The 24,214-nt window shown below is 38.5% G+C and overlaps 1 protein-coding gene across 1 annotated transcript in view; it reads left to right on the plus strand.

The window, feature by feature from the left end:
- Window positions 1–1,377: 1,377 nt before the first annotated feature.
- Window positions 1,378–24,214, plus strand: part of LOC121379749 (glutamate receptor ionotropic, NMDA 2B-like) — a 50,008-nt gene continuing 27,171 nt past the window's right edge. Inside the window, exons 1-7 of the mRNA XM_041508398.1 lie at window positions 1,378–1,431; window positions 7,437–7,669; window positions 9,390–9,509; window positions 13,099–13,241; window positions 16,216–16,393; window positions 18,066–18,204; window positions 22,129–22,335. Of these exons, the coding sequence (XP_041364332.1) occupies window positions 1,378–1,431; window positions 7,437–7,669; window positions 9,390–9,509; window positions 13,099–13,241; window positions 16,216–16,393; window positions 18,066–18,204; window positions 22,129–22,335 (1,074 nt within the window). The remainder of the gene's footprint in view (window positions 1,432–7,436; window positions 7,670–9,389; window positions 9,510–13,098; window positions 13,242–16,215; window positions 16,394–18,065; window positions 18,205–22,128; window positions 22,336–24,214) is intronic.

Genomic DNA, 24,214 nt, shown 5'->3' on the forward strand with positions numbered 1-24,214 from the left:
ATAGCTGTTTGGTAGTAATGCTAATATTATTAGACCACTGTGCAACCCCCAACCTAGGGCCAATTTTAGTACCCGATCACCATAACGAATTTCGAATTTCATGATCTGTTTTCGAAACCCATATGTTGAAGGACACTTGATGAGAAATTATAACGCATCCGTCGAGTTGGCCAATTCTGTCGTGGTAGTTGATAATATTAGCCTAGCATTACAGCGATGAAAAAATAATTCCGGATTTTTATTTTTATCTCTGTACAATGTTTCGGGTTTCAACAAAAATGCGACGATAAAATATGATCCACGATAAAGACTGGATCCTACAACCCATAGCAACTCAGGTTGACGCCGCATTAATGCGCTTCAACCCCACCCATCTCCCTATAAGAGTACGAGACAGGGGGAGGGTGGAGGGCCTCAAATACAGGCAAAATAATATCGATAATCGGGCACAAAGTGCTCACGTGAGACATTTTTACCATGTATTTCCAACATTCTATACTCAAGATTAGTTGCAATCCATGTACAAATGTGTAGTGATTCTTTTTCAACCCTATATAGCTGTTTGGTAGTAATGCTAGTATCAATAAATGTTATTCCGATTTGGGCATTTTCGTTTAATTCGGGCAAAAATGGGAGCTCGTACGCCTATGCATCTCCCCACTACCGCACTTCCGGTACCACGATAATACTGTACGAAGAGTAATTTAACCATATATGGTCTATAATTAACATTATCTATCACATGAAGATGACTAATTGCTCTCTTTAAATAGTTGACAGTAAAAGGAAATTATTGGTTCAATAATTATATACAGCACGCCAGCTAATGTGTATGTAACAAAAACCTTCAAATATATATATATATATATATATATATATATATATATATATATATATATATGTGTGTGTGTGTGTGTGTGTGTGTGTGTGTTTGTGTGTGTGTGTGTGTGTGTGTCTTTAACAATGGATTAATGGATGGACCGACGGACGAATCTATGGATTAATTGATGGATATATGAATGGATGGATGGATGGATAGGTGGATGGAATAATGGATGGATGGATGGATGGAAGGATGGGTGGATGGAAGGATGGATGGATGAATTGAATAATGGATGGATGGATGGATATACATGTATGCATGCATGGATCGATGGATGGATAGATGGATGGATGGACGAATGTATAGATAGGTGGATGGAAGGATGGATCGATCGGTGGATGGGTTGTTAATATAATTCACACACACACACACACACACACACACACACACACACACACACACACACACACACACACACACGCACACACATGTGTGTGTTTCATTAATGGTTAGTGATTTAAATGCATTCTAACTACATGTTTATAAATATACATATGCCTCATCATGGACGTTGCGAGAATGGTTACAAGGAGGAGCAGGACCTGTTGGTACATAATGTCATATAGGTGGAATCGGGCATAATATGCAGGCACGCCAACGTAAGTGAACATTTGGGATAAATTATGATCTAGGTAGCCAAACGCTTGATTTTTCTACGGTTCGGGGGCATGTTCTTCCGGAAATGTTTGAATGAGATTTTGAAATGCATTTTTTCTGCATTCTACAAGTAAAATGAATCATTACTAATGCTGATAAATGTAACACTTTTAATAGAATAGAATAGATTAGATGTTTAATGACACCCCAGCAGGTAACAGTTTTAAATGTATTTTTTCACGAGATATATATAATTTGTATGCAAGTGATTACGCTGAATCCATTACAATCATGCACGAAATTGTTGGATCAAATGAAATAATTACTTATAATAATCAACTGTACGATCCAATCAAATAATTCCTTACAATAACAATAGAAAATACTATGACTATTAATAATAAAAACAATCGGATTAATATTCACAATTTTGTATTACAACATTTAGTACAATTCTGATTTGACTCCCTTGGTCTCGGTGGCGCTGTGGTTAAGCCGTCGGACTACAGGCTGGTAGGTACAGAGTTCGCAGCCCGGTACCGGCTCCAACCCAGAGCGAGTTCTTAAGGGCTCACTAACCACTAACCAACTAACAACTAACCCACTGACCTGGACAGACAGCTCACATAGCTGAGATGTGTCCCCAGGACAGCGTACTTGAACCTTAATTGGGTATAAGCACGAAAATAAGTTGAAATGAAAGGTAGTGTGTTGACATCAATTCTAAAAGGTTTCGAAACCTGCTACCGCGGAAAATGTTGAAAACATAATGTTGTAAAACGCAATTTCCTGACCTTCCCCTCCCCCTCTTCGGACGCCCGTGTGTCTCATATCATCATATTACCATTTGAAAGAACGACATGCGTATTGTGTACTTTGAAGAAATAAAGATGTTCAACTTGGACATAAACATGTCAAAGCTCAAAGATAATAGTGTACGACGTCTGGCGGCATGCACTGATTAAAGCAATTTCCATGCGTAAAACTGACAACCTATTATTCCATATCGGGTGATAAAGTCAGACCATGTTTTAATTAAATCTTGTAATCGATCGCAAAGTAATAATTACCCTCATCTGTCACTGTGATATTTGTTCACTTCCTTGTTCCGGCAAATTAATGCAATATAATCAGATATTTTTGCGTGTGAATTTACTCAATAATAAATATTTTTCTTTGAATAAATATTCCTAAGAAGGAACAAAAATACACATAGTTACAGATACAAAAAAACAACAACAACAAACAAACAAACAAACAAACTAAACAACAAAAACAAAGAACGAAAACAAAGACAAAGACAAAGACAAAAACAAAAACAAAAACAAAACATCCCCTCAAAAAAAAGAAGAGAAGAAACAAGGGGAACTGTTTTAAAAACAAAATATAATTTGTTGTCATATTCCATAAAAATAAAGATATAAAATGGCATGTGCACATGTGTTTGTTTGTTTGTTTGTTAAAAGTGCATTATCATAATTACAATGCAATATTTTGCTTTAAAAACTAAGAATAATGCGAAATCATTAACATAATTACATCGTTTAAGGGTTAGAGTTAGAGTTAGGGTTACTCTATTCTACCCGACATAGTTTTTGCATAATTACCTCGATAATAATGCTAGGTCCAGACTACCAACTGTTGGCCAGCTCACCGATCTCACGACTTCTACAACTGTCCTCTGGTATATGCACAATAATGACATATAGCCTACTAATATATTAGTTAGTAAAACTCTGATATGTTGAATTATTTATTTATTTATATATGTATATATGCATGTATGCGTATGCATATGTGTGTATGTGTATATATGTATGTATGTATGTATTGATGTATTGATGTATGGATATTTATATATTGTATGTATGTCGAGGTTGACTGTTACATACATAGCTATTAACGCACTGGCGCGGGGGATAAATAAATCCTTTTTGGCCTCACACATTGTCCCGTGCCATTGCTTGGATTCGAACCTGTGTCACCGAATTGCCCGCAAATTACAGACTAACCACGATGTGCTCTGAGCTATTGAGGCATCCATAAAAATTATCTTTTTAACTCAACCACATGCATGGGACCTATTCCGGTCGATCCCGCTTACATGCATGAAACAGTGGGCAGACCTGGCACTGGCTAGTATGCATTGATGTATGAATATCTATATATTGTATGTATGTCGAGGTTGACTGTTACATACATAGATATTAACGCACTGGCACAGGGGATAATTAAATCCTTTCTGGCCTCACAAATTGTCCCATGCCGTTGCTGGGACTCGAACCTGTGGCACCGAATCGCCCGCAAATGCATGTATGAATGTATGTATGTATGTATGTATGTATGTATCAGGGTTGAAAATTAACTTAAAAACCATGGTTGCCAATAGGGCCAGTTGAAGAAAAATCTTACTGGCCCTTCTCAAATTCAACTAGCCCTCCAATTATCACATTGGAATTTAACTGCACCGGCAAAATCAAAACTAGAGTGTGGGTTTTTTGTTGATTAGTAACCATGTGCTCACCGTATATAGTCTATTTGCGTTAAATAAAACCGATGAATTGGCATTTAACTTTATAATGAATAAAGTTAACATTCATATAAAAAAAATGAAAAACAAACTGAAAAAAATTCCAGTATTAATAAATACTTTTCTTTACAAAGTACCATTAAATTATACATATTAAATCTCATTTTTAATACAGGGTAAAAGATAATACAGTACAAATTTACTAAAGTTACAACTGCGCGTGCTTTAGTAAACTAGACTGTGAGTGGCAGTCATCTTTGTGGCGATTCAGGAGTGATGGAATAAACATTGTGGCGATGCAAGAGGGGTGAACTCCCCAGCAAACGATTTCCCCGGGAGTGGCTGTTATATGGACGAGGCACTAGATAGAGATCCATGGAATCATCCACTCTTTTGCCAAATGCCCATTCGCTTCTGCTTTGTGCAGCGGTATGGCCCTGATCATGTATTACGGTTGTGTCATTTAGATTACCTCGGATGTTCCATCAATTGCCTTAAAACATGTATCAGAGAGAGAAAAAAGTTAATCTATACAGTTTGATGGTAATTGGTAAAAAAAACAAATTATTTTAATTTGCATTGCATTTAATTTGCATTGCATAAAATTAATAAATTAATGTTTTTATATGAATTTTATCTTTATTCATTATTTTGGCGCTGTCAAAATATAGGACATTTTCTATGTCTCCTGCTGCCAGATCTGTAGTGTGTTTTGTCATATTCGATTCAGTATCAGTGTGTTTCTTTTTTTTTAACTAGTACCATACTCGCCAGACCCTAAAATCGATGGTCGCCCAACGGACTACCTTTGTAAAATTCTTAGTCGCCCTTAGCCAATAAAGGTCGCCACTGGCGACTGCTAATTTTCAACCCTGAATTGTATGTATGTATGTATGTATGTATGTATGTATGTACGTATATATTATGTATTCAATAAGGTAAATCACCATTATCCTGTACAGCATTTATTTATTTTATGTATATGTTTGTATAATGCTGATAAGTTGTAAAAACTTACAGCAATAAAGAATGTGAATTTGAGTGCTCCTACAACTCGATTCTTGCCGTCTACAACTTCTACGACCAATAATTAGTTGTTAATCTGAGCGCACCGGTCGTAAGTCAGAGGATGGGAAACTTACCACGCAACCGTCGAGTTGACCAACTCCGACGTGACAGTTGATATTCTGAGCCTAGCATAAGGAAATTGCATTATGTTGTCAAGAGTAAAAATAGTAAGATATAGAGGTATTGTAAAAATTGTTTTTAATGTTTTGGACACTTCCTCCGTGTAAATCTACATATCTCTCAGCCTGACTAACCACCACCACGAGTTGGTAAAAACTTCTGAGCCAAATTCATTAAACTCTCGGGCGGGACGTAGCCCAGTGGTAAAGTGTTCGCTCGATGCGCGGTCGGTCTGCGATCGATCCCCGTCGGTGGGCCCATTGGGCTATTTTTCGCTCCAGCCAGTGCACCACGACTGGTATATCAAAGGCCGTGGTATGTGTTATCCTGTCAGTGGGATGGTGCATACACAATATCCCTTGCTGCTAATCGAAGAGAGTAGCCCATGAAGTGGCGACAGCGGGTTTCCTTTCGCAATATCTGCGTGGTCCTTAATCATATGTCCGACGCCATATAACAGTAAATAAAATGTGTTAAGTGCGTCGTTAAATAAAACATTTCCTTTACTTCATTAAACTGTCACATCTTTGCGATCTATCAGTGTAATGCCGGAATACTAGTCTTGCAAGGATAATGCGATGTTGCTTATGAGAGCTTTGTGAATTAGACGTCTGGGCAGACAGATAGCCCTGATAGCTGAAATATGGGGCCATGGTATCGTGCTTGAACCACAGTGAGATACAATGCATGTTGAACTTAACAGTCCAACGTTACTTCTATTACACTGTTTTCTTGTTTAATGCTAGGTTCAGACTAAAAGTTGCCAGCACAAAGTTGGCCAACGTTCAGTTGTCACGACTTCTACGACTTTCCAGTTGCAAGTCTGAGCGCTCTTACAACTCGATTCTCGTCATATAACCCATTTGTTGTTCAATCATTCATTTCAACGTATTTTCGTGCTTATATCCAAATAAGGTTCAAGCACGCTGTCATGGGAACACATACGTCAGCTACCTGGGCTGTCTGTCCAGGACAGTGGGTTAGTTGTTAATCTGAGTGCACCCGTCGTAAGTCAGGAGTTGTGGGAATTACAACGCATCCGTCGTGTTGGCCAACTTCACCGTGACAGTTGACAGCCTGAGACTATCTTAAGAGACAGACAGGTTGCCCTGATAGTTAAAGGGCGGGACGTAGCCCAGTAGTACAGCGTCCGCTTGATGCGCGGTCCGCCTGGGATCGATTCCCGTCGGTGGGCCCATTGGGCTATTTCTCGCTCCAGCCAGTGCACCACGACTGGTACATCAAATGCCGTGGTATGTGCTATTCTGTCTATGGGATGGTGCATACAAAATATCCGTTGCTGCCTCTCTCAATATCTCTGTGTTCCGTAACTATATGTTCGACGCCATATAACCGTAAATAAAATGTGTTGAGTGCGTCGTTAAATAAAACAGTTCCTTCCTTGATAGATGAAACATGTGGCCAGGTATTCGTACTTGAACCGGACTATGGGATACAATGAATGTCTGAACTTGACAGACCAATGTTAGTTCTCTCACACAAGAAACCAATGAGGGTAACCGGAACAATATTTAAAGAAAGACGCCGCAATCGATACACATGCAATATACAAAATGGAAATCAACAGGTCCTGTCGTTAATGTGCCAGGATGAAATCAACACGTTTTATATTAACGCGTTCAGAGGTGACTGTACCCAACAATTTATGATTCAGTCATTTCGATTTCATATCGTGTGTGTATGGCTAGCAGGCGGCAATACACGGAAACCCATTTATTAAAGGCGCCTCGTCACTGTGCGACTCGTCGTAACGATTTTGAGGCCAATACCGGAATTGTGAACCACTACATATCTATACTTGAAAGTATTGCTGTCATATTTTCTGTACTGTTTCATATTTTAACAAAGTTAAATTCAATAAAGTAAAATATTTAAAAAGAAATTAAATAGTAAAATTTTGTAAAATGATTATTATGATTGCGATTATTGTTCTTGCTTCTCTTTTCTGTTTTCTTCTTCGTCTGTTTCTTCTTTTCCTTCTTCTTCGTAAATCATCATCATCGTCATTGTCGAAGTCAACATGATGATGATGACATCATGATCATCATGATCATCATAATCATCATCGTCACTATTTTATCATTATCATACTCGTTATTATTATTCTGTATGGTATTATTAGGCTTAGTTGATCACATACGAATAAACTATCACAGTCAGTGTTTAAACAATGTACTGGTGTGTCATTAATAAAATGTTATTTTTCGTTTTCACCAGGTCCAGTCTGATTTTAGAACCCTACAGATAGCCCCGACGATAACCCACCAGGCTCAGGCCATCGTGGACGTGTTGATGATGTACAATTGGACCTACATCGCCATAGTAGTCACGCCCACCCCCGGCTACGACGACTTCATCAGCGCCGTGAAAACATACGGAGACGAGAGGTTTAAAAATCATTTCAAGTACGGAGAGAAGGGATATAGGTCGGCTGTTACAGATTGTCGATTGTACATACATTAATATGAGTATAAATTATTACTATTATTTACCTTCGTAATCGTACCCACTAGGAAATACGATAAATTGACAGACCCAAGTTTTTAAACACTACCGCGTATTCTTGACTATCAAATGCAGTCAGATATAACTCAGATTTCATTGTTCAGATATTCGAAGGAAGGAAATGGTTTATTTCACGACACACTCAACACATTTTATTTACGGTTATATGGCGTCGGACATATGGTTAACCACCACACAGATATTGAGGGAGGCAACCCGCTGTCGCGACTTCATGGCCTACTCTTTTTCGACAGCGGGTATCCTCCGTCAATATCTGTGTGGTCCTTAACCATATGTCTGACGCCATATAACCGGAAATAAAATGTGTTGAGTGCCTCGTTAAATAAACCATTTCCTTATACAGATGCGTTACAGGTTTGTAGATTATCTAAACTTTGGGTCCATTTTCACTGGCTGAAACAAGGGTCTGCGACTTTAATTGCAATTTATTCTCTTGCTTATATCCAATCAAGGTTCAAGCACGCTGTTCATGGCACATACCTCTGGTATTTTGGGTTTGTTTGTCCAGGACAGTGGTTAATGGCTAATTGATAGTAGCTAGATTCAACCCATTAATGGTTTAACCACTAAACCACCGAGGTCGTTACCTCAAATGGAATGGGAACCTATAGCCCTTCCCACAGTGACCGCTGTTGCTGGTTTTTTTTATAACTTTTTTACTGTGGTATTTGTACTACACGGTATTTAGGTTTTTTTTTTGTTTTTTTGTTATTTCCAAAATACTTGTACTTTTCTTGTTACCTCAAATCAAACTGAACTTATTTACCAAAAAAACCCCAAAACAACAACGACAAAAAACAAAGGAAAACACAAAAAACAAAAAACAAAACAACCCCTCCCCCCCCCCAAAAAAAAAAAAAAAAAAAAAAAAAAAAAAAGGTGTGTGCACTTTACATTTTTTGTTTCTTTATGCCACACACAGAGACAGACAGGGGTGGAGAGAGAGAGAGAGAGAGAGAGAGAGAGAGAGAGAGAGAGAGAGAGAGAGAGAGAGAGAGAGAGAGAGAGAGAGAGAGAGAAGGAGAGGGAAAGAGAGATGAAGAGAGACAGAGACACAAGCAACGTTACGTAACAGCTGCAAACACAGCCAATAAATATGTTTTGTATGAATCAGTTGTCCACGTGCATGAATCCACGTACTGTCAGTAACAATTGTCAACAGGAAATGCTAAATTGACCTGGAAACTCCGTCTGCAGTACACCTTGTATATATCGACAGCTGTGTCTTTAGTGACAACTTCCTGTGTACGATGTTTTTTTTATGTCTCTTTTAAATCGTGGATATTATACTGTCAGTAACAATTGTCAACAGGAAATGCTAAATTGACCTGGAAACTCCGTCTGCAGTACACCTTGTATATATCGACAGCTGTGTCTTTAGTGACAACTTCCTGTGTACGATGTTTTTTTATGTCTCTTTTAAATCGTGGATATTATACAAATTAGAAACACAGTGTCTAATTTTCACCACAAAAAAACATAAAATCAATCAACATTGAATAAAATTCAAGGGCACCGTTCATTATAGTGTATAAAGCCGTTTTGCTGTTCAAACTTCAATGAAGGTAAAATAGTGTCACGTTCAATTCATAAATCTTTGAGCTATTAGATGTATTTTATTAATACACTTTATTTTGGGTTTAGGAACCTGAACATACTGGATGTTGTAGTGCTGAGAAATGTGAGTAATAAATCTCACCTGACTCGAGATCTTCTCCGACTGAAAGAAGAGGACGCCAGAGTAATACTGTTATACTGCTATGAGTAAGTTAATTTTACTATACAGGGCCGATACAGTTATACTGCTACTAGTAAGTTAATATTACAACCCAGGGTCAATACAGCTATAATGCTATGAGTAAATTAATATTATATACCCAGGGCCCATGCGGTTATATTGCTATGAGTAAGTAAATATTACTACCCGGGGCTAATACTGTTATACTGCTATGAGTAATTTGATGTTACTACCCACGGCCAATACCGTTATACTGCTATGAGTAAGTTTATATGGCTACCCAGGGCCATTACCGTTATACTGCTATGAGTACGTTGACATTACTACCCTGGGCTAATACTATTAAACTACTATGATTAAGTTCATATTACTACCCATGACCAATCCTAGTATAGTGGTAAGAAATTAGTAAGTTAACATTACTACCCAGTGCCTATACTATCACGGTTATACTGCTACGAGTAAGTTGATATCACTACCCAAGGCCAATGCTGTTATACTGCCTAGCCTGATGTAACTGTGGGGTGGAGTCAGTATAAAGATCAGGTATAGTATATAATATACAATCGTCACAGTAATATGGAGAACACTTTGAAACTAAAAAGATACTCGGCTGGTAAAGTGCTGCTACGGCATTTGTAATTGCATTTTATTAGTTTATTACCGCAACGGCTGCTGATTTTAGGAAAAATAACTTTCATAGGTTGTTACTGAAAAAATATTAATGAACGACGCCTAAACCATTATACAAACAAAATAATATAACGATTTACATTGACATTCATGCGTATTTGTGTTTATTTTGCTCTCTATATACACGATAACAAGGCACTGTTTTAATGTAACCCATAATTGGCATTATTAAACTCAACTCAACTGCATGAAAAGGTACTGTGACATAATTATTTCACGTTACGCATAAGGGAATGTCTGAGTAACTCTCCATTCCTTGACAGTAATGAGACCCGTTAGGAACGAGGGACCTATTTCATTAAACATCTTAAGTTTTCGTCTGCTACTAGCAGTTAGTTATACCGGTCGTGCGTTTAAACGTGTTTGGCGTCTATTTCACGCAGAAAATTGCATCATTACGGAAGATGGAGCATTTTAAAGACAAAAGAAACTGAAATATGTGTATTTCTAACTATATCTTTTGTACTATAATAGTAATAAGAATCGTGGTTTAGTCGTAGATTTGCGTTTACGTGCACAACTTGGCTTACGATGTCTTGTTAAATTGGGCTCAGACCCATTGTTTATCAGAAATGAAGAGTTACGAGGATATTCTCCTACTTAAAATACACCAGTAAATAATGATATATGTCAGAATACAGAAGTATGGAGTTTGGAGTAATATTTTGGCTGCAGAAGCATTAGCTAATCTTGAGTGTGTGTGTGTGTGTGGGGGGGGGGGGGGGGTCACATATGTCCAGCGACCCCTGCCGCCCATTTTAAGTGCCTTAAATTGACCTTTTTGACGATTTGTTTTTAACATTCGTCATGCACAATAAATAATTAAATAACACTAAATTGTCCAGAAAGCGCATCTTTGACCATCTTTATTTTAACAGTTCCCAGGTAGAATATCCCCAAGCCCTTAGATATCTTACTCCCTTTGGGGTTTCGGCTCATTTGCCTTGACAAATTCAAATTGCAATTTTTATTTGTTTAAAATAAAACATACGTCCCCCTTAAACAAATCCTGGATCCGCCCCTGGGAGGGGTAACTAAGGAGGGTTGTCTTTATGTGTCCATTTCATTTCATTTTAACTTATTTTCGTGCTTATGTCTAATTAAGGTTCAAGCACGCTGTCCTGGACACACACCTCAGCTATCTGGGCTGTCTGTCCATGACAGTGGGTTAGTTGTTAGTTGTTAGTCGTTAGTGAGAGAGAAGAGGGTGTAGTGACCTTACACCTACCCATTGAGCCCTTAAGAACTCGCTCTGGGTGTGAGCCGGTACCGGACTGCGAACCCTGTACCTACCATCATGTAAACCGATGCCTTAACCACTGCGCCACCGAGACCGGTTTTGTGTCCATTAATTAATTTACAGACTGAGCCAAGTTTTACGAAGCGCTCTTAGCTCTAAGGTCACCTTAGTACTTAAGGTAGCTATGCACTTAATGTAATCGTAGAGCGAAGATCGCTTCGTAAAACGGGGCTTTTGGGTATTTTTAATCGTAACTATGAAATATTCAGGGCTGTAACAAGCGGTGATGTGGACAATCTCCCACACAGAAAAGAACGGGAAAAAAAAGTTCTTTAAATTGAAAAATGACACGTTTGTCTGGTTTTAAAATACTTTATATTATTTCGCCCTGATTTTTATTTCTGCTCCCCCAGTTAATTTAGTATTGTTACGGCCCTGCATTTCGGCATAGCAGCTTAACATCAGTGATGATAAGTAATTTGACGGAAAATTGTCAATTTGCATTTAGATATAATCGGGATTATTACATCTGGTGGCCAATAACAATTTTCAAAACGATTTTCGAAAGGGGCTTACTTATGCTATGTCACAACACGTCGATCATTTAACAAAGAATAAGACCGATATCTATTTAGCTATTACTCAGCTTATGTAATAAAACCGATATAACATCATAAGCATCGTCCTCGCATGAATGCCGAGATCGATTTTATGGTTTTTCACCTCATTGGTTTGTGTAGGCTATGTAAAGAAAAATACATTGCGGCTAAAATAACTGTTATCATGTTGACCCATGGATCAGGGTAATGAAGTTTGTTTAAAGTTTAACTTTAATTTTAACGACACCGCTTGAGTACTTTGATTATTCATGAAACATTGGTTATTGGTATTTTATTTCAAGAGATACGCTATATTTTTTCCATTAACAGCAATTGGTATTTTATAAAAAGCACTTTGCGAACTGGCACGTCAGCACATACCACAACTTTTGATGTATTATTTGTGGTGCACTGATTATGACCCCCCCCCCCCCCCCCCCAAAAAAAAAAAGAACAATACCAAAACACAGAAACAAAGACATTAACAATTGCAAAATGGGTCCAACGCGGAGGTTTCGATTCTACGGCTCCACAACCACCGAATGTGTGGACATCTGAATCCATTACTGCTTTATAACGGGTATTCATTCATTCCCTCATTCATTCAGTCATTTATTCATTCATTCATGCATTAATTTGTTCATTCATTCAGTCATTTATAAACATTTGTATCTGCAAAATAATTTTATGGTCATAATCCAGTTTCATTATTTATTTCCTTCATTCATGCATTCATTCATTCATTCATTCATTCATTCATTCATTCATTCATTCATCTATTCATTCATTCATTCCTTTTTATTACTTTATAATCGCTTTATCCATTTATTGATTGGTTGATTGATTGATTCATTACTTGTTATTACTTTACAATTGGTTCATTCATTCATTCATTACTTTTTATTACGTTATAATTGGTTCCAATCTCTAAAGTGATTAAACACCACGGTCCTCCGTGATAACAACCTACCTTCACCTTTTAAGCAATATAATGTATAACCCATATTGTCTAGAACAGAACACGTAAATGTAAATACCATAGACACATGGGCTTTCAAAACAACTGAAATCGTTTCGTTTCAGCGCCGACAGTCGCCCCATCGTGGAATTGGCCACACAGCTTGGGATGACAGGTACGGAATATATCTGGATCCTCACAATGAACTCTGTACCGAAGAACGCCGAGGGAAGTGTTGGACCCGCTTCCTTTCCTGTCGGGTTTCTTGGTTAGTATATGTCTTGTAATAGCTGTGACAGGAAACGTCTATTTATGACAATATTACTTCAGACAATTTGTCTGTCTGAATTTTATTAAAGAGACAGACTGATCTTAGTTTTGTAACTACTACGACGTACGGTAGTTTTCATTCTTAGAGCTGGTGTTTTGTTTTGTTTTATTTAACGACGCAGTCAACACATTGTATTTACGGTTATATGGCGTCGGGCATGTGGTTTAAGACCACACAGATATTAAGAGAGGAAACCCATCTGTCGCCACTTCATGGATCTTTTATATGCAACATCCCAGAGACAGAATAACACATACCACAGCCTTTGATTTACTAGTAGTGGTGCACTGGCTGGAGCGAGAAATAGCCCAATGGGTCCACCGACGGGGATCGATCCCAGACCGACCGCAAATCAAGCGAGCGCTTTACCACTGGGCTACGTCCCGCGCTCGTAGAGACGATACCGCACAGAAAAAAAGGCGTATTAGATATTAGAAATTCAAAATTAGTAGCAGTTGCATACCATTTATATCATATACTATATCGTAGTATTTTCGATAACACATGGTTGTTTATGAATGTACGTGTGTTAACAATTCTGAGACATAGAACTGGCTGCTCCTAGGTGATGACCAGGTCACCACTGCCATACATCCAATGAAAACTACACGATAGAAATCGATTACATTGTGACGTATAGTTAACCTGACACTCATGGATCTCTGATGTGGTAGTCAGCTACAAGTGCAACAGATGTAAATAACTTTTAGTCGAAAACGATGTTAAAGTTTTCTTAAAACCTGTTTTTTTTATTTTAGAATATGTCCGATAGATACCATTTATCTCACAACTCGTATAACAACGTATCAAACTCGCTTTCGCTCGTTAGATACCTTTTAAAACAACACGTTGTGAGATAAATCGTATCTAACGGCCACTCATGTATTATTCTCTATATATCACATACCATATCATATAATAAAAACATATTTCAAAACATTTCGAATGAACTAAATGGAGTTGATAATGATATCTAGCCACCTCGGATGTAACATTTTAAGTTTTACATCCCTTGAAAAACGGAGTTTAAAATAAATTTAAATGTCGTTTCCAACTAAAACGTATTTTATTTGCGGTACTTACTCTTACGTTTAACTTATACGTCACAGAGCAACCAGTTTCCGGTTAACTTATACGTCACCGAACATTCAGTTCCCGTCGTGTTTTAAACGGGTCGTCACCGTGATGCAACCAATCATAAGTCTCAGAAGTGATATCCAACGTATGTTGGAGACGAAAATGATTTACAATTGTGATCAATCACATGGATTTGCAGGAAAGCATTTTCCTTGTAGCTGGATGTCCGGAACAATTTGCTCTGAAATTGTTTTAGGATTTAGAAAAAAAAAAAACATTTTGGGAGGGGTGTGGGTGTTTGGTCTTTTTTTTTTCGTCTTTTTTTTTGGGGGGGGGGGGGGGGGGGGGGGGGGGTGGTGGTAGTAGGGTGCGGGCGGATGTTGTGTTTTTGTTTTTGTTTTTATATTATTATTTTCCATTAGAAATTAATTATAAAGACATTCCAGCTGCCAAGTGAAAACCGTAAAACTCAACCAGGCAGCGACTTGTCTTTAATAATATGCTCTGCCATGAGCGGTGGAATCAGTGTGGTATTCTCTACCGGCGTTATCTCCGTATGTTTTAGTCTGTCACGCACACAGCCCTGACCTTCTCAGCATGCGGCGATTGGTATTTATTAGAAAATGTCTTTAAGTATTTTCTTTAATATAAAATATAATTTAGTCAATGTAAAGAGGAAATATATTATCCGTATTTGTGGCATCAACTCGTTAGAGCAGCAATTGTACGTTCGTAACAAATGCCAAACGTCACTTGTTCGCTTTATTTTGCTGTTAAAGTAGACGTCTGTATTGTATGACGACACCACTAGAGGACACTGATATATTAACAATCGAAATGTGGTAATTCTGACATATAGTCCTAGAGGAAACCTGCGACATTTTTCCATTAGCAGCAAGATATTTTTTGTGTGTGTGCATTCCCACAAACAGGACAGCACATATCATGGCCTGCGATATATCAGTCGTGGGGCGGTGGCTGGAACGGGAAAACAACACTAAACTTCTGCCCTCTATATTTCTGAGTCAAGTAAAGATAGAACTTTAATACATTAAAGTCGTTTAAGAGGGTAGGGTGGGTGTGAACCTTCTGAAGGTACGGTATATATTCCTCATTATTATTATTATTATTATTATTATTATTATTCCTATTGTTATGATTATTACTACTACTACTACTACTACTACTACTACTACTACTACTACTACTACTACTACTACCGTACTACTAAAATAGTTACTACTACAACAACAACAACTATTACTACTACTACTACTACTACTACTACTACTACTACTACTACTACTACTACTACTGTTGTTGTTATTATTATTATTATAAGTAGTAATAGTAGTAGTAGTAGTAGTAGTAATAGTAGTAGTAGTAGTAATAGTAGTAGTAGAAGTAGTAGTAGTCGTGGTGGTGGTGGTAGTAGTAATGGAAATGGTTGTGGTAGTGGTAGTGGTAGTGGTAGTAGTAGTTGTAGTAGTAGTAGTTGTTGTTGTAGTAGTAGTAGAAGTAGTAGTAGTAGTTTTAGTAGTAGTAGTAGTAGTAGTAGTAGTAGTAGTAGTAGTAGTAGTCGTGGTGGTGGTAGTAGTAGTAGTGGTGGTGGTGGTTGTGGTAGTGGTAGTAGTAGTAGTAGTAGCAGTAGTAGTGTTAGTAGTAGTAGCAGTAGTAGTGTTAGTAATAGTAGTAGTAGTAACAACAGCAACAGCAGTATTAGTAGTATTAGTATTATTAGTAGTAATAGTGGTAGTAGTAGTAGTGGTGGTGGTGTTAACAATACACATACATGTGGTAGTAGTACTAATTATTATCATTATGTGTTTAACAGGTGTGTGGTATGATTTTGCCAAGCGGGCGATGGTCAGTACAATTATCGCGGGCTCTCTGATCTGGAAGTCATCTCTCAAAGCCTTGGCCTACTCCAACAGAGAAATACCAGATCTGCCGTCCTTGAACTGCAGTGACCACAACATGGTCGCATGGAAGAATGCTGACATCATGTATAGGTAATACTAATAAGTATTATTTCATTATTGGGTAATATTGTTTATAGATCACAAGATAGGCAGTGTTGGCATTTCTGAAATACCCAAATGATTGTGGATATTTTTTCTTCTTATTTTTTTCTTCTCCTTTTCCTTCTTCTTCATAATCTTCTTTTTTCTTTATAATATTTTTTCCTCCTCTACTTTTTCTTCCTCTTCATATTCTTCTTCTTTTTCTTCTTCCTCTTAACTTCCTTCCTATTAATCTTCTTCATCCTCTTCTTCTTCTTCCGTCTTCTTCTTCTCCTTTATAATGTGTTCTTCTTCTCCCTCATCCTCTTCTTTGACGGTGGCGTCAAAGTCGTTGTCCTGCTGATGTCGTGAGTAGGGGTGTTATCAACACGTCTGCGGCTGTTCCCCAGACTTTGTTCTTCAGTGGTATATCAATGGCCGTGGTATGTGCTATCCGTCTGTAGCAAAAGCGCATTTAAAAGATCACTTGCTGCTAATGGAAAATGTAGCGGGTTTCCTCTGATGACTTCGACATCCACGGGCGGGACGTAGCCCAGTGGTCGGTTTAGGATCGATCCCTGTCGGTGGCCCCATTGGGCTATTTCTCGTTCCAGCCAGTGCTCCACGACTGATGTAACAAAGGCCATGGTATGTATTATCCTGTCTGTGGGATGGTGCATATAAAATATCCCTTGCTGCTAATTGAAAATAGTAGCTCATGTGGCAACAGCGGGTTTCCTCTCTCTATATCTGTGCCATATAACCGTAAATAAAATGTGTTGAGTGTGTCGTTAAATAAAACATTTCCTTTCTTCCTTCGTCATCCAATAGCAGATGATTAATAATTTTATGTGCTCTAGTGGTTCCGTTAAACAAAACAAACTCGTTTTTCTATCATCATGTCTGCGGCTGTTACCCAGACTTTAGTCTTCAGAGCAGTTCCTTCTGGCCAAGTCTGGTTTAGCAAATGTGTGTTCTAAGCAGACACGTCGAACTGAAAGTGTACAGAGTACAGTAGTCTTGAATGGCGTCTCCGAAATGACACAGGCAACAGGCAGAACATACATCATCTAAGACTGCAAAATTTGCTCTCACTAACAAGGGGCGGGACGTAGCCCAGTGGTAAAGCGTTCGCTTGATGCGCGGTCGGTCTAGGATCGATCCCCGTCGGTGGACCCATTGGGCTATTTTTCGTTTCTGCCAGTACTTCACAACTTGTGTAACAAAGGCCGTGGTATGTACTATCCTGTCTGTGGGATTATGCATATAAAAAAAAAAATCCCTTGTGCTAATCGAAAAGAGTAGCCCATGAAGTGGCGACAGCGGGTTTCCTCTCTCAATAACTGTGTGGTTCTTAACCACATGTCCGACGCCATATAACTGTAAATAAAATGTGTTTATTGCGTCGTTAAATGTTTTAAATAAAACATTTCATTCTTTCTCACTAACAACTAATCACTAGCCCATTGTCCTGTCCAGACGGTCCAAACAGCTGAGGTGTGTGCGCCCAGAACAGCGTGCTTCAACCTAATTGGATGAAAGCACGAGCATAGTTATACATGAAGATGAAACGACATCGTTGTTAGCAAAGCTAGGCAGGTGGATAATATAGAAACATCTTTTTTTAATACTTCTACAATATTGGTTTTTCTTCTGTTTTGTTTTTATACTAATATTCCAGTTATTTAAAGAACGTCTCCGCTCATGGATCCCCGGCCATCGAGTTCAACGAACACGGAGAACTTCGGCATCCGAATATCAAAATCATTAACCTGCAACCTGCGGACAATTTTACTGGGACCGGCAAACGCTGGGTCGAGGTAGGTAATTATAACATTTCTATGAAAAGTTTTGAGCCTAACTATGATGGAGTGCTGTTAGAGCGATGGAACTTGGTACGATGTGTACCACCTAATCAAATCACATAGGCAACAATAGTAATATATGTGGCTAAATCTCCTAGATGCAGCGTATCAATCGTCATATACACCATGAATATAAATACTAACCCTCGTCCTTAAAGTACATCAGACAAAAATGGGAGTTACGCTGCTCATTTCAGACGTAACACGCTGCTCATTTTAGACATAATACGCTGGTCATTTCTGACATAACACGTTGCTCATTCCAGACATAATACGCTGCTCATTTCTGACATAACACGTTGCTCAGTTCAGACAGAACGGGTAGCGTCTATGACTACCCTAGTTCCACACAAACATAGTCATGCTATTTCAGTAAGACCCCGCACGTTTCAAGCACAATGGTAGTTGGTACATTGATACTATAGTCATGTTCAATTGTTTAGACCCTAAGTTTTTTTGCAAATGTTACGTTTAATTCCTATTCAATACTTGTTTTGTTTACATACGCATGAAAACAATCCCAAACCCCGACATATTTCATATATAATTCATCATCTAAAATGCACGAAGTTGACTTATTTCCATTTTACAAAAATCTCTGTATGTTTTGAATGCAGGTTATTTCTCCTATAAATAACTAAGGCTATTTGCATAACAAAAGATTAGGATACGAGGCTACGTGAAACCCATTATAGCTTGTTTCATTGAATTAAAGTTATGCATGTTTTGGAATGTAAACTGTGTACCAACTTTGTCGAACCTTTTCTTGAAACATATACGTAAAAATACATGTGACCATTCCAATACATTATTTATTTTAAATTTAGTTTATAGCTTATATATTTACATACCATACCTAACCTAACACATCACGGGATTAAGACCTCACCCCCCAACCCCCTCACTAAAAGGGAACGTGGTCTTCAGCTGAACACTTGCCCGTGCATTAGTAAATAATAAATAGTATATATTATTCAAGGACATACAACGTGACAGCCATAATGTATCAACCTTTCTTATAGTGTTTTATCCCCAATAACACCGAAACTTATTTATTTTTGTATCAGTATATTACATTAATGAAATAGCAGGCGCGGATCCAAAAATGTTTTAATAGCGGGGACCCAAAACCTGTTGCTGCTTTTGAACAGGTGGATGGGATAAGTTTTAATTTTGTGTGTATTCTGTAATCTATATTGTTTGACAAAAATAGGAGGGGGGGGGGGGGGGGGGGCGTATCACCTGGACTCCCCGCCTGAATCCGCGCCTGAATTGTTTATTGACTTGTGTTTCCAGATTGTTTCTTAAATATAGGTCATACTACAATATATTCCGCTAGTGATGCATTTGTTATGCAAATAGCCTCAGTTATTTATAGGAGAAAGCCTGCATTCAAAACATACAGAGATTTTTGTGAAATGGAAATAAGTCAAAACAACTGAACAGGACTATAGTTCAAATTAATGACAGAAATTTATTAGCCAGATCAACCAACATGTTATCACAACAAGCACTGTCGCATTTATACTTGTGGTATTAACTGTTCTATGAAAAGTTACGTGCACCACGATCTTTGACACAGCCGGATGTTATTTGGTTTAGTACTTCCACTATATCGTATGTCCTGGACAAAGCCACTGGCCTTGCCAGAGGTGGGGCTCGGTGGAGGTGATGGGGTATTTGCATTTTGGTTGCGGGCATGTTAAAAATGTTGTGGAATCTGGTCTATATATTTATTTGAGAGAACACTGTGAGTCTATGGTATCATATGGTGATATCCAATATAATATAATGTTGGTATCGGCTTAAAGACATCTGATTGGTTGCTCAATGGTGATGACTTAGATGTCGAAACAGGTCGAACCTTAAGGCATGAATAAAAACAATTTCTAATTTTCAATAATTAATATATTATTTAAGTCACAGAACCGATCATTATGAAATGTGTTTTACCATTACAAACACTTCTCCCCGATATGTTTTAGCTTGAAAGTCGATAACAAATCATTGCTGGTAATCGACAAGTGTGACATATGTTGTGGCAGATTACGGTTTCTTATCTCTCTGAAAATCGTCTAGTAGCCTACATTTACCGTATATTTTGCAACCAACAACATACAAGAAAATCATGTGCTAGCATTTCATTTCATTTCAACTTATTCAATTAAGGTTCAAGCACGCTGTCTTGGGCACACACCTCAGCTATCTGAGTTAGTTGTTAGTTGGTTAGTATGAGAGAAGAGGGTGTAGTGGCCTTACACCTACCCATTGAACACTTAAAAACTCGCTGTGGGATGGAGCCGGTACCGGGCTGCAAACCCTGTACCTACCAGCCTGTAGTCCGATGGCGTATCCACTGCGCCACCGAGGCCTCATGTGCTAGCATACAGTTGAACTCCCAGAAATGAAAACATTAATTTATCTTCTCCTTCTCTACCCTAATCAGCTTATTGGTTCTTTGATGTTCTGGATCCAGTGCAAAGGAAGTGGTGATGTTTAGGCGACACAGTGAAGTCTTCTTGTAAAGAAGACCCATGAATTATGATCTTGTTGTTGCACATGTTTCGTCCGAGTTAAGCCGAATAGTTGGCGCCAAGATTGTAGACTTCATCGGGCTTGGAAATATGTAACAAATACCGCAATATTGTCGAAGTGCTGTCAGAAAAATGTACCTATAGTCTAAACCGGCCAAAAGCAATCAGGAACAATAACGTACCTTCTTCTAAAAGGACACACCGGCCTCGGTGGCGTCGTGGTTAGGTCATCAGAATACAGACTGGTAGGTACTGGGTTCGGATCCCAGTCGAGGCATGGGATTTTTAATCCAGATACCTACTCCAAACCCTGAGTGAGTGCTCCACAAGGCTCAATGGGTAGGTGTAAACTACTTGCACCGACCAGTGATCCATAACTGGCTCAACAAAGGCCATAGTTTGTGCTATCCTGCCTGTGGGAAGCGCAAATAAAATATCCTCTGCTACCTGTCGTAAAAGAGTAGCCTATGTGTCGACAGCGGGTTTCCTCTAAAAAAAAACAGTGTCAGAATGACCATATGTTTGACGTCCAATAGCCGATGATAAGACAAAAAAGCAATGTGCTCTAGTGGCGTCGTTAAATAAAACAAAATTTACTTCTAAAACGACACTTTTCAAATAAAAGGAATTATTTCAGTTTTTTATGGCTCCCATCTTCCTAGCCCTGCCACAGCTAAATACGGATCTGGGTGTATTTGTATTTAGACAATGTATGCATGTTCCACCCAAACCAAATCATTTTAGTTTTTTAACAAAACCAACTAATTTGTGCTTTAACTTAGCTAGATTGTTGAAAGGACTGGGTTTATCGCTTAAAATGTATTTTAAAAGGATTAGCCTTGTATTTTAAAAGTGTTGTCTCAAAATTAGTTTGTGACTTTGGCTTTGAAATATAAGCATTATACCTTCAATTAAATGCCCATAAAATGAAAATTAAATAATTTAATTTACTATTAGAATTTGTTTTAGTGTCAGAGTGACGGAATTTGATTCGTTCAATTAAGGCAAAAACTCAGTAATATTATGCCAGGCGGATGTTGCCGATATATGTTCTTACAGCCAATATCTCTTGGCAGATTTTGTTGATTCGACTATTTCATATGATAAGGCAGGAATCTTGTACTAAACGCAATTATTTTGCACGGCGTATAAGCACATTAGAATTTCGATATTCATGAGTTATTTATGCAAAGGTAAAGCGTTCGGTCGATTAATTTGCAGTTATTCATTACAAATAAAAGTACATTTAGCGAAATGTTACATTTGTAGATAGGATATGGAATTTTAAACTGGACGTGGGTGACAGTACTCACGTCAAGCTGATGTCTTCATGTTTTGTTCAAAGGTAGGTCAGTGGAAACGAGGTGGAATTACCATGAAGAAGATAACTTGGCCAGGCAATGCAATTAGACCGCCTAAGGGAAAGCCACGAAGACATTTCCTGCGCATAGCCACACTGAAGGAAGAGCCGTACGTAATCTACCGAGAGCTTTCTGCATCCGGGCAATGCGACATCCACAGCGTACCCTGCACCGTGTATCAACGAGCTGAGGCGTCAACGAGGAGGTGTGTGCGTCATAACAGCATTGTCCCGTTAAATGTGTGTGCGTTTGTCCCGTTAAATGTGTGTGCGTCATAACAACATTGTCCCGTTAAAGGGACAGACCCTAGTTTCAACCCGTGAAAAGTTACACTAAGTTTAGTTAATCTACAAACCTGTAACATATTTAGATAAAGTTATAATTGAGTAAAACATGAGTCTGTGACTGTGCAATGGTTAAATACCCTCTAAAATAGACTAAAACTCGACTCCATAACTGTTACTTCTCAGACGCACGTGCGTTTTTAAAAATAAGAGAAATGCATTTTGAGATGTTAAAAACACCAGGATGACTAAACATATTTCGAATGTACAGAAACTGACCAGCTAAACCATAAACTCTAAGTAAATTATGATTTCAGTTATCAAAAAAGGCTATACTAGTAAAAATATGCCTTAGTGTTTAAAAACTAGGGTATGTCCCTTTAAATGTGTGTGCTTCATAACAACATTGTTCCGTTAACTGTGTGTGCATCATCACACTGTCCCGTTAAATGTGTGTGCTTCATAACAACATTGTTCCGTTAACTGTGTGTGCATCATCACACTGTCCCGTTAAATGTGTGTGCTTAATAACAACATTGTTCCGTTAACTGTGTGTGCTTCATAACAACATTGTTCCGTTAACTGTGTGTGCATCACACTGTCCCGTTAAATGTGTGTGCTTCATAACAACATTGTTCCGTTAACTGTGTGTGCATCACACTGTCCCGTTAAATGTGTGTGCTTCATAACAACATTGTTCCGTTAACTGTGTGTGCATCACACTGTCCCGTTAAATGTGTGTGCTTAATAACAACATTGTTCCGTTAACTGTGTGTGCTTCATAACAACATTGTTCCGTTAACTGTGTGTGCATCACACTGTTCCGTTAAATGTGTGTGCTTAATAACAACATTGTTCCGTTAACTGTGTGTGCTTCATAACAACATTGTTCCGTTAACTGTGTGTGCATCACACTGTCCCGTTAAATGTGTGTGCTTCATAACAACATTGTTCCGTTAACTGTGTGTGCTTCATAACAACATTGTTCCGTTAACTGTGTGTGCTTCACATTGTCCCGTTAAATGTGTGTGCATCACACTGTCTCGTTAAATGTGTGTGCTTCATAACAATATTGTCCTGTTAATTGTGTGTGCTTCACATTGTCCCGTTAAATGTGTGTGCTTCATAACAACAGTGTCCCGTTAACAGTGTATTCTTCATAACAAGATTGTCCCGCTAAATGTGTGTGCTTCATAACAACATTGTGCCAGAAAAAGTTCTCTTCCGTGCATTCATTCATGTGTACCGGCCTCGGTGGCGTCGTGGCAGGCCATCGGTCTACAGGCTGGTAGGTACTGGGTTCGGATCCCAGTCGAGGCATGGGATTTTTAATCGAGATACCGACTCCAAACCCTGAGTGAGTGCTCCGCAAGGCTCAATGGGTTGGTGTAAACCACTTGTACCGACCAGTGATCCATAACTGGTTCAACAAAGGCCATGGTTTGTGCTATCCTGCCTGTGGGAAGCGCAAATAAAAGATCTCTTGCTGCCTGTCGTAAAAAGAGTAGCCTATGTGGCGACAGCGGGTTTCCTCTAAAAACAGTGTCAGAATGACCATATGTTTGACGTCCAATAGCCGATGATAAGATAAAAAATCAATGTGCTTTAGCGGCGTCGTTAAATAAAACAAACTTTACTTTACTTTTTCATTCATGTGTCGTTATTTTCGTGCTTATATCCAATTACGTTTCCGCTCCCCTCCCTCCCTTCCTCCCCCCCCCTCTCTCTCTCTCTCTCTCTCTCTCTCTCTCTCTCTCTCTCTCTCTCTCTGTCTCTCTCTCTCTCT

This window comes from Gigantopelta aegis, chromosome 8 (assembly GCF_016097555.1).
Source record: "Gigantopelta aegis isolate Gae_Host chromosome 8, Gae_host_genome, whole genome shotgun sequence".
Lineage (NCBI taxonomy): Eukaryota > Metazoa > Mollusca > Gastropoda > Neomphalida > Peltospiridae > Gigantopelta > Gigantopelta aegis.